This window comes from Hoplias malabaricus, chromosome 8, assembly GCF_029633855.1.
Source record: "Hoplias malabaricus isolate fHopMal1 chromosome 8, fHopMal1.hap1, whole genome shotgun sequence".
Taxonomy (NCBI): domain Eukaryota; kingdom Metazoa; phylum Chordata; class Actinopteri; order Characiformes; family Erythrinidae; genus Hoplias; species Hoplias malabaricus.
In genome coordinates, this window is record NC_089807.1 from 36,462,305 (window position 1) to 36,474,512 (window position 12,208).

The 12,208-nt window shown below is 40.8% G+C and overlaps 1 protein-coding gene and 1 long non-coding RNA gene across 3 annotated transcripts in view; one reads left to right on the forward strand and one right to left on the reverse strand.

Moving 5' to 3' along the window:
• rgs17 (regulator of G protein signaling 17) overlaps window positions 1-5,808 on the reverse strand; it is a 26,323-nt gene extending 20,515 nt beyond the window's left edge. Inside the window, exons 1-2 of one of the 2 annotated variants that reach the window (XM_066679647.1) lie at window positions 5,654-5,808; window positions 3,704-3,932 (exon numbers count right to left, since the gene is read on the reverse strand). In XM_066679647.1, the coding sequence (XP_066535744.1) occupies window positions 3,704-3,706 (3 nt within the window). In that variant the 5' untranslated portion in view covers window positions 3,707-3,932; window positions 5,654-5,808. The remainder of the gene's footprint in view (window positions 1-3,703; window positions 3,933-5,653) is intronic. The other variant, XM_066679648.1, reaches the window with a different exon arrangement.
• On the forward strand, window positions 5,134-10,176 carry LOC136705852 (uncharacterized). Its single transcript, XR_010804093.1, has 3 exons — window positions 5,134-5,839; window positions 7,736-7,969; window positions 9,939-10,176. It is a non-coding gene; the product is annotated as an uncharacterized lncRNA (long non-coding RNA).
• The last annotated feature ends 2,032 nt before the right edge of the window (window positions 10,177-12,208 follow it).

Genomic DNA, 12,208 nt, shown 5'->3' on the forward strand with positions numbered 1-12,208 from the left:
GGCGCACCAGGTAGTGTCGCAGTCACACAGCTCCAGGGGCCTGGAGGTTGTGGGTTCGATTCCCGCTCCGGGTGACTGTTTGTGAGGAGTTGGTGTGTTCTCCCTGTGTCCACGTGGGTTTCCTCCGGGTGCTCCGGTTTCCTCCCACAGTCCAAAAACACACGTTGGTAGGTGGATTGGCGACTCAAAAGTGTCCGTAGGTGTGAATGTTTGTGTGTTGCCCTGTGAAGGATTGGCGCCCCCTCCAGGGTGTATTCCCACCTTGTGCCCAATGATTCAAGGTAGGCTCTGGACCCACCGCGACCCTGAACTGGATAAGCGGTTACAGATAATGAATGAATGAACAACTTAGTGCCTATGCAGTAATGAATTTAATATTATGTACTTACTGCAAACATGAACACAGTCCCACTATGTAACCTGATGAAAGGTATTGTGAAAACCCTGCAAATAATTATGCTTAGGGCTCTCTTTAGTTTGCTGGCGATTCCTGTAATGTGCACTGGCAACTTGATTTCAGTTTTGTGTTCAGTGAACAATATAAAAAAAAAACGTACATATTTCAAGATATTTTTACAAAAGGTTAAAAAAAAAATCTCTTAAAAGCATTGACATAAATGTTATGCATAAATGTGCATTTTTGAATACAAATAGATGAGCAAGAGAAGCAAAGGCTACCTATCATTTTTAGTCCCATAGAAGAGCTACTGTAGCAGAAACAGCTGACAAAGTGTGGCTGGCTAAAACAGAAAATGTCAGAACACACTGTACAACACAGTTTGTGGTACTGTAGTTCTTTTTTAGGGAACCGAACCAGATGGACTAGCCTTTGCCCACCCTGGGCATCACTGAGCCTTGGGAGCTCAAGAACCTGTTGCCAGTTTCACTACAATACCCAGCATGCATTATGCAATTATCAGATTCAACCACTGGGAATTCCTGCGGTGCTTAACAAGTCCGGGATCTTTTTTCTTTATCAATTTATTTCATCATTAATTGAACAATGTCAGTTGAAAGATTAATTATCCAGCTGTGGAATAATTACTGTAATATGAAAAATATGAAAAAGCGAATGCTCAAGCAAAGGCCACAGGCTTGTACTCTGTCTAAATAACACTTGTACTCCAGAGGAATGGGGTTGGTATCCGAGGTATCTACCTTTCTTATCTCTCTGAATAAAAGCATCTGACAAATGTGCAAAGGAGGTTTTCGCTGTTCTCCTACAAAATATATTTAACTTTTGAAAAAATGTTTAGTTACAGAGGTCATCCACATTCATTTATTCATTCAGGACTGCGGTGGGTCCAGAGCTGATACGGAATCACTGGGCGCAAGGCAGGAACACACACTGGAGGGGGCACCAGTCCATCGCAGTGCGACACACACTCACACGCCCACAGCTAAGGACAAATTTGAGCCGCCAATCCACCTACCAACGTGTTTTTTTTTTTTTTTTTTTGGACCGTGGGAGGAAACTGGAGCACCTGGAGGAAACCCGAGCAGACACAGGGAGAACACACATTTAACACATCAAAGCAGAGGACTACATGAGAAATTTGAACTTCACATCATTGGTTTATCATGTAGCATTTCTATTTTTTCAGTACAAAAAAGTGACAACTTCAGTGTTACCTCCATTTGAACTGCTGTTTCATGTCACTGAAGCACTGGAGGAGATTTTAAAGTGTCCAGATATGTCACAAAACTGTGGCCAATGATTGTACTCTCCAGAGCTCCCAGCCTAAGATTGCTGGGGCGTCACCTGAATTCAAACCTGCAGTCTCCTGGTGATAAGGCCACTGCAGAGTCATTTCTATCATTTGAGTAATACATTTATTACGCTCTAATTATTTAAACACAAATATTACCAAATGCAATATCAGTTCCTATCATTAGCCTTAATAATCTGATCCCTTCTGTAGGTAAGACATTTTTACATTTGTCAAAATGGATCGAAACACAAAGTGCTCAAACTTGGACTAGCTTGCTCAGGAAAGACTTCAGCAAGATTTATTTTAATCACAAATATTAATCTAGCTGACATTTTAAGATAATTTTTATAGCTTGTTTGTGGATACAGTGAGTTTGCTGACTAAATGTGTGTGCATTTATTTTTTAATTCATGTTTTTAAAGGCAATTTTAGCTTTTGAAATCCCAAATATATACCCTGAGATGAATGCAAATATACAATGACATCTACTGTAAATGAAACAGTACATTTGTGGCACAATCATTTGCAGATATTATGCCTGTGGGATTGTGCTTTTAACAGTGATTGTAATTTCTGTTCCATTGGATAATTCCTCCAACTAGCGAAAGTAGTGGAAGATTTACCATGCAGACCAAGTAAATGTTTGAGTGACCCTTCAAAAGCATCCATTTTGTTGTTTCAGAATTCGGGAGGGTCTCCGGTGGATGGGATGTGCACACCAAGAGATTATATACAGCTAATAGCAGCAGGTAACGAGGCAGTATCTGCCTGGAAAAATCAGATATTTCCTCCCAGAAAAGACTAGCATAGCGTAATGAAAAAATGATTTCACTTTTGAAAAACAGAAGGAAATACAGCCTTTTCTTTTTCTCAGAAGAGGAGGGAAAAGAATACAAACATGGCCCCTGTGATCGTAAATATCACCACATGTCAAATTAAATATGAAGTATTTTATGAAATACATTTTTTAAATCTCATGCAGTCACAGTTAAAGTGTCACTGCACTGTGTTTGTGCAACAGTGGTTTACAGCACTAACAGGATCTGACAATCAGTCTTCATCTGCTGTGTGATCGCTAATCTATTTATTGACGTTATAATTAATGGAGACTTTTCTGAATAATCTTAAGAAACTGCAGAGCAGTGTCAGACCCTATTTGACTTCCTGCAAGAAAACGTGTTCAGTTAGATGAACACATGAGGGCACCATGAAACCTAAATACTACCCAATGCTAGAGCAGCAGTTCTGGAAATAAGGGCTGTGAAACAAGGGTGGCATACAAAAAGAAAATACAGCCAATAATGTTCCCAGTTCAACCAGGAAAAAATGAAAATTATCAGTTATTCAAATAAGCTCCGTATGCACATGCCTATCAGTTTGTATCAGCAAGTCAAAACACCTAATTCACTGGATATTAAAAAAGCAGACATAGTTATCATCAAATAAACAAGGATAAATAAATATAATAAATAAAAAAGGTTCCGTATGTGGCCTGTCAGTAGTAGCAGCAGGGAACAATACGATATATGAATCATATAACACCTGCTTAAGTTGTAACTGCCTTAAAAAAATAGCCACTGCACAGATCTTTATATTTGACCAACATTTTAAATCTGTGTTGTATTTATTGCACTCCTCAAGGGAAGAATGCTTTGGGCAAAACAAGGTTCATTGATTTGTTCATTTTTCTTCTGTAACCACTTCACCCCGGTGAGGGTTGCGGTGTGTCCGGAGCCTACCCAGCATCACTGAACACAACACAGGAACACACACTGAACAGTGTGACACGTAAGACACGTTACACTGCTAACCCTAGACGCAAAAATGTCACCAATAGCTCTCTCCATTAAACATGTATTGTCTTCATTTTTTTTAATCAACACCAGTATATAATGTAAAAAAAATACCTGATCAGTCATAGACCTCTTTCACTAAAGAATCTCATGTAGCGTAGGTTTTAAAAATTCTTCTCATTTAAAGACCAAACTTACCATGCAAATTAGTGGCTGTCCATCCACAGATCAGGAAGAAACCTCATGCTGATAATGTCAAAGGCTGAGTTAGGAGGATGCTGGAATTCAGATGGGGGCCGATGTTCACTTCTCTGACCATCCCTGGCTGAGGATGCTTGAGCAGAAGGACTAGTACGTAGAGGTAGGTTTGCTACACCTGGTGTTCACAGGCAATCCATCTCTTGAAATCAAATGCAGGACAAAACATCTAAAATGCAGTTCAATAGAAGAACAACAAGCTGTGAATATTATTGACCAACTAAGCCACACACAGTTAACTAACATGCTGCAAGTGCAAATCAATTAGTGACCATTAATCAGCGTGTAAGAATTCTGAGTTGACTGGTGTCAAGCATGTTCACATCTGACTTGTATGTTCTTTGGGCAAATGGCTTGAATGAGATTGCGGCCTGAATTCCTTTGGAAGTCAGATTTCACAGTTTACATTTCACTTTTACTGGGGTGAATAAAATAAATGTGTTTATAAAAAGAATATTAAAGTCTTGGTTAAACTGCCTATTTGTCTTGGTTATAAGGCTCATTCCACAGAAAACGGAACCATCCTGACTTACAATAAAAGCGTCTGATATCATATATTTATGTTAAACTTACAACATCCATTCATTCTCCAGTAAACATATGAAAATGATGCTGCAAAAACATGCTATCTGTAGACAATGTTTTACATCACACAGACCATTACATTTACATGAACCCATCACTCTTTAGCCATGTACATTAACACTGAACATCCTGGACTTTTTTTGAACAAAGCCAATCAGAAAGTACCCACTCAGTCTTAAAAGGCAACACTAGTCATAAAGCCCTACACCTCATCCTCAACATTTAATATTTAGAAGTTATTTTAAAAAATACAAATAAGCAAATAAAAACATGTAATGCCATAAAAATGGCTTTGATTAATTCAGTACAAACAGATCTATGAACAGAACAACGGAAATGCTCAGCCATGGTGTTATGGAATGTCATCTAGTACAAACCACCCAACAAAAGACATAATAACAGGGGATCTTTGAACGAGGCAGCCAATCAGAATGGAGGATACTTCCATGTTTCATGTTTAAAACCACTATAATAAAAACAACCTGTTTTTCTAAGTGGGAAACAAGGCTCAAAATGCACGCATGATATGGCTAGTCATTTTAAATCTTTCAATTAAATCCTTCATTATTCAGTACCTTTGTAGCAAGTTAAGCTTACAACAGTGTACCATCCTTATCACATTTGAGCTCTTCAATAAACACACTGTTGTAGGCAGCTGGTCCACGTAAAGAGCAGTGGGCGTATATACATTCAGAAGCGTGGGAAAATGGTCGACCACCAAAAGGGTGTACACTTCTCCAAACATTTCCTAAAGACCTGCGAGTGCGGTTAAGATGTCGGTAGATGGTGAATAACACAGTGTGTGAGAAGAAAATAACGTTAATCCCGGTTAAATCAGCTCTTCTGTTCATGGGGTTGAAGTATTCGCCTGTTACTTATTCAAACTCTCCGTTCCACCTTAAAAAGTGCAGCAGTTGCAGGCAACAGTATATAACCGCTGCACCATTTAAGGTGGAATGAAGAATTCGAATGAGAAGAAGGCGAAATCAGAGGCAACTTCAGCTCCAGTGCTCTCGTCTCTGCTGTCGCTTTGAGACTGAGAGATGTCTGAGATTTAAGCAGCAGAACTAAAGCCAGTCCCTGCAGAAGAGGTAAACGCCGAGTAATCGAAAGCCTGAGGTGAAATGTGTCACGACCCTACAGCCGCTGTTCTCTCCGTATTTCCCCAGATCTAACGTTACCGTTAACAGTCACCAATTCATTTCTCTCCGCGACGAGAACCCAGCGGCTAACGTTAACGCTAGCGAGACTAGCCAGCGAGCTAGCGGTACATTCGAAGGTTTTATATGACATTATAGGTCTTACCCTTTAGCTCTAGACGTCCTTCTTCGGGGGAATTGGGGTTTTATTCGTGTTTCGTGCTGATATTGGGAACGTGACGCCGGTTTATCTCCATCAGCGCCATCCGCCCAACTTCAGCACCGAGGCAACGGGGAGCAGTGCGCCTGCGCAGCACCGCTCTACACAGCTGTCAGAAGACTGCGGGCAGAGGTGTGAAACACACACACACAAATTTGTTTTCATGCATGGTAGGGACATTACATAGACTTCAATTCATTTTGAGGGTATCCATAAGTACTACAAGTCTAACTCTAACCCGAACAATAGGTCAAACCTTGAAACATGTCTTTAGCTTCAAATATTTTTTTGTATATTTTGGGGTCTAGATTATGGTCCCCACAAGGAAGTCCTCACAATGTGAGTGTTTAAACAGGGGTTAGTCCCAGCAAAGTGATATATACTTGTGACTCACACAAACGCATGTTTGTTTCTAATACTATGTAAGGACGAAAGATCATACAGATAGGGGTGGGCAATACGACTGTATTTTTCATTATTGTGATATAATTTGATATCATAAACATTAGGCTTTGCTTTGCCATTTCTGACCATGTTGTTGAAAATGTCCATATTTTGAAAAAAATATATTTCTGTGTTTCATGAAAATCAGAGCCTAATTAATTTAGCGTATGTTAACTGTTGAATAGGGCCGCACGGTGGCGCAGCAGTTAGTGTCGCAGTCACACAGCTCCAGGGACTTGGAGCCGGGTGACTGTCTGTGAGGAGTTGGTGTGTTCTCCCTGTGTCCGCGTGGGTTTCCTCCGGGTGCTCTGGTTTGCTCCCACAGTCCAAAAACACACGTTGGTAGGTGGATTGGCGACTCAAAAGTGTCCGTAGGTGTGAGTGAATGTGTGTCTGTGTTGCCCTGTGAAGGACTTGCGCCCCCTCGCGACCCTGAACTGGATAAGCAGTTACAGATAATGAATGAATAAATAACTGTTGAATATAAACAAATGTAGTCTTAGTTACGCTCTGTTTTTAAATGGCGCACTGTGTTCCCTTGGTCTGTATCCGTATTGTTTTGATATTTTTTGTGTATTGCAAAGATTGGGTGATGTTTATCTGCAAGTGTTGTAGCTAGGGTCCTGTATGTATCCTTATATATAGTCTTATGCAAAATATAGGTACCCCTGGTTAAATTACACAATTTGTTGTATTTGGGCGGCACAGTGGCGCAGCAGGTAGTGTCGCAGTCACACAGCTCCAGGGACCTGGAGGTTGTGGGTTCGATTCCCGCTCCAGGTGACTGTCTGTGAGGAGTGTGGTGTGTTCTCCCTGTGTCCGAGTGGGTTTCCTCCCACAGTCCAAAAACAAACGTTGGTAAGTGGATTGGCGACTCAAAAGTGTCCGTAGGTGTGAGTGAATGTGCTGGCGCCCCCTCCAGGGTGTATTCCCGCCTTGCGCCCAATGATTCCAGGTAGGCTCTGGACCCACCGCGACCCTGAACTGGATAAGCGCTTACAGATAATGAATGAATTAACATTGTGATATCTGATGCTGCTTGTATTTTACCAAAACACTAAACAAACAAATTGTAAAACAAACAGTAAAAACTCTAACTGTAAGATTTTTTACTATATTCTATTATTCTTCGCTCTCGTTTTTACTAGTTTCTCTTGTTCCTCCGCTCTGGTCATGTCTCTTTCATGTTTACTCCTGATTTTTTGCTCTCACATGAAAGAAGGTCTGTTACTTTGATTGGTGATATACAGATGAGGGTGTAGTACAGATATAATAGCAGCAAAATCCGAACGGTTTATTGCTTGTGTTTTCCGACCTGTGCTGCCCACACAGTGTGTGAGCAGCCACTAAAATGAATACACAAATGATATGCAACTGAACTAAAATTGATAATTCTCATAATATGAATTTAAATGAAAAAAAACAAGGAGAATTGGAAACATATATAACATTTGTATTTTGTATTTTTAATGTGATATCAATCTATTTAACATATAATTTGTTGCCTGATTAAAGATTAGCCTCATCAGAATATTTAAAAAATATGCAATGTGACCTTTTATGTTATTTTTTTTACTTTTACAGCAGTACAGAATTGTGACTCTGCTTTGGCAGTGAAAATACACATACACCGTGCACCAGGGACAGTGAGCACACGATTTGGAGTGGACAGCAGCCATCCCAGTGCTCCGGGGGCAACTAATTGTGATAGTGCCTTTCACAAGGGTAGCTCAGCTGTGGATGTTCAGGGAGGAGAAAGTGCTGTTCCTTCACACTGCCCCCCTGCCCCTTTTTCGAATGGTCGAAGGGATCAAACAGGTTAGTTTTAAGTCACAAGACCACGTCTCTAACTTTTCAGGGGTGAGTGTGAATGCAATCCACCACTATCAGAAATTGTGCATTCAAGAAATTGCAGGGGGCTGCATGACCTGGTGCAGTGACTGAGCTTGGCACTGGATGAACCACCTTCTTGATGATAGTGTCTCACCTGCCAGGCCAGTAAGTAACAAATAAACTCAATTTCGATTGTTAGTTGGTCCTGAGATTGTGGGCTGGCCATGTTTTTAGATGTGAAACATCACAGGGAACTGGCTTTTAAATTATTAATTCATTCATTCCCTCACTCACTCACTCATTTAAGAAACTAAACACATACTGTCATACTCTCTCAATTAGGAATGCTTTGTGTCCATGTTCGTCTGCGTAACAAAATGGAGTCAGGAAAGGTTTGTTATTAAGGTGCCCCTGTTTCGTACACAAATTTCAGTTGTGTGCACACACACACACACACACACAAACCCAGCAAAAACAGGATTGAACCATCTGCAGCTATGAACCATCTGCACATGAACTGGGCAGTGGACCAGTGGGACGTCATTCTCTGGAGTGATGAAGCTGTATAGACAATAATAGTTATGTTAAACTTTAGGGTTCACACTCTATACATTTACTGATACTTATACACCGTCGCTGTCCGAAGAAAACCATATATCTTCGTTTTTGAACGTGTGAGTGTGTGTGTTGCCCTGTGAAGGACTGGCGCCCCCTCCAGGGTGTATTCCCGCCTTGCGCCCAATGATTCCAGGTAGGCTCTGGACCCACCGCAACCCTGAACTGGATAAGCGCTTACAGATAATGAATGAATGAATGTTTTCTTTGGACAGCAACCAAACAGCATTAAACAGCTGCTTTACCCTCAGATATTCACTGATAATCATATTAATCACTTCACACAGGCTCAGAAATGTCCTGTATTGCAACAGTTGAGCAGCTGTACATTCTCTCAGCTGTATTTACACAACACAGTCAAAGACTTTCGGAGAGAGAGCAAGACACTGAGACAAAATCAGGTTGTATTCTGTGCTGAACTGTTGATCTTAAAATATCTTTTTACAACATGGGATAAGGCCAGCCTCCTTTCACACTGTTATTTTAAATTTTTTTGCTACAAGGAAGAAACAATAAACCAAGCTCATGTCTCTTGAGAGCAATGTCTGTTTTGTTTGTGGATGAAATTGTTAATAACAATTGTGAGAGTGTTTAAATGAGTAAATGAACAAATAATTTAGTAAGTGACAATGTGAATGAATGAGTGTGTGAGTAATCGAGTGGATGAGTATGTGAATGTATGACAGAGTAAGTAAAGGCATGAGTAAGTGTGTTACTCTTGTGTTTTGAAAAGTGATTCCTTTAGAAAGGGTTGCCACCTCAGTGATGCAGCATGATTCTTCAAAGTACCACAAGGGTCAAACACCACAGCCACATTCACATCCTGACCAAACAGCTCTGTTCAGGACATCTGGTTTCAGCACCAGTTCCTTTAATTTAGAATGAGCCTCGGCTCAGTTCAACGCTAGATCCCAGGAGTGAGGAGCAAGGAGCAGAAGCTTTGGTTTTATTTATTTTCACTCAGTTCTCTTTCTTCTCTGTTCTTATTTTCAGCATATTTAATTAGGACTCTATTTCTCAGCGCTTGTTGTTTTTGTTTATTCATTCATTGTCTGTAACCGCTTATCCAGTTCAGGGTCGTGGTGGGTCCGGAGTCTACCCGGAATCACTGAGCACAAGGCAGGAACATACCCTGGAGGGGGCGCCAGTCCTTCACAGGGCGAAACACATTACACATTCACACCTATGGACACTTTTGGTTTCTACCTGGCAATGTGTGTTTTTGGACTGTGGTAGGAAACCAGAGAACCTGGAGGGTCCCCAAGGTGGACACATACATACCATGAAAACATACCAAACTCCTCACCCGAAGTGTTGTGTGTGTTTTGCTCTGTTGCAGGTGCAGTGCTCTGATTGGAGTGACACAAGTGAGGAGCCGGGACAATTCTAAAGTCTCTACACTCTCCACAATATCAGAAAAGGTCACGATTTCTGACTTAGGCAAACAAAAACAAGGTCAGCTCCTGCAAAAGTGAGCCCTTTAAGACAGTGTCTGTGGCTAGAAATATTTTTATTTTGCTGTGACATTTTAATAAATGTAGTGGGTGATTTAATTAATGACAGAAATGACCAGTAAGTTGAAGGTGGTATTCATGGCATGCAGCCTAATGAGTTCAGTTTATATCTCAGCAGTTTTAGGGAGCTTGGGAAGTGGAATAAAAATAAATGATGAATGATGTTTAATCAACCTCTGCACGTGCAGCAATATATTCTATCCACACGCATTCTTATACATGCACAAGCATGCTTAGAATGTATTCTGCTAGGCACGGCTCTGATAAATAGCAGTGCATTATGCGCTTATTCTCCACTAGGAGGCGCTGATGGCACAGTTGCTTAATTCCACTCCACTCACGGTAGTTTCTTTTAAGAATGCGGCATCTTTATCATACACACATTAGGCACAGGACAAATTAAATTGATTGGTTTTTTTAGGTATTTAGCATTTATAGGTATTTAGCTCTTCTTTGCTGCTGTAACAGCCTCCACACATCTAATAATTTGACAGTTTCTCTGCTCCACAGCCCAATACATCTAGCAAATATTTGGCACTGTGCATGGTGAACTTAGGCTCATGTACAGCTGCTTCACTGCATCTCATTTTATTGGTCAAGGACTTTCTATGGTGATTACTCTAAACAATGTTTGCCCAATGTTTGCACCTTAAGAAGTGTCTATAAATGTTTGGACACCAGTGTAGTAGGTCTAGCTGCCACAAGCAATATCACTGAACGATTACAAGGTCCAAACTCTAGTACAGATTATAGAGTAAATACAGCACCTGTCAGCCGAGGAAATCGAGTCTGTCCAGTGTTTTCCTCTCTTTTTGGGTGCCTTTAATTTAAAGTCTACTTCCCCATTTATTTGTATTTTATACAACATGGTTGCTAGGCTGCTACTGTATTCATAGCAGGGCTACGCTAGCTTGCTAGGCTGTTGCTATGGCAATCCAGGTGATTGCTAATGTTTTAGCAGAAGTAAATAATTTTTATTTTTAATTTAATTCTTTATTTAAAACAATTTTTATAATAATAAACCCAGGAATCATGAAGCTAATCACCCAGCTTCAGTACCTGACTCCACTAGTAGCTAGCTTCACTAGCTATCAGTTTCTCACAGAAATGATTCAAAATCTAGTGTACAGTCTTTTCAGAAGAGTGCTGTTCCTGTAGCAAATGGGGCACAAATCTAAGGAGAAAGGTATTCTACCCCTCTCTGATCAGCACATCCACCTGGAGTGTTCAGCGGTTCATAATGAGAGAGTAATATAATGAAGGTAGATTTCCATACAAGATAGGAACATGATTTTCTGTAAGTGAAATGACAAGAGAATAGAATAGAAAATATTCCATTAGAGCTACTGCGTGCACAGTTTTTAAAGCAGATAGGCTACTTTTAAACACACTTTTTTTCCAACACCAATCAGTATACAATAAATCACACCTGAAATTAGGCTCCAAGGGTATTTAATATCGCTAGTCTTTATCATGTAGACTGGTGTTCTGCTGTTGTATTGTTATATTAACCTTTTTTCAGGGCATCTTCCTGTTACTGCAGGTTGTGTCACTGCCCACAGCTCCAGGGTCCTGGGTTGTGAGTGTGATACCTGACTCAGTTCATTGTCTGTGAGGAGTTTAGTGTGTTCTCCTTGTGTCTGCGTGGGTTTCCTCTGGGGGCTCCTGTTTCTTCCCGCAGTCCAAAAATACATGTTATTAAGTGGATAGGCTGTGTGAAATTGCCCATAAGTGTGAGAGTGATGCCCTGTCCAGGGCATGTTCCTGCCTTGTGTCCAGTAGTTGTGGGTGGGCTCTGCACACTCATACTGCGGCTGTGAACAGGATGAAATAGTTTCAGAAAAAGAATGAATGAATTAAGACACCCTCAAAGTAAGTCAATTCAGCTCTGTAATGCACACCTTCTGTGGACACTTCCTGTTCAGACAGAGGTTGTATAATCTCCACATAGCGGCACAAAATAAAATGTGATGCTCTGGGGCAGCTGCACATGAGCCTATTCTCACCTTGCTCAACGCCAAGCATCCTATAGAGTAGTGTTAGATCCCCATCTCTGGGCTGTTGATAGTGCTCCATCACAAAGTTGTGCTTAATC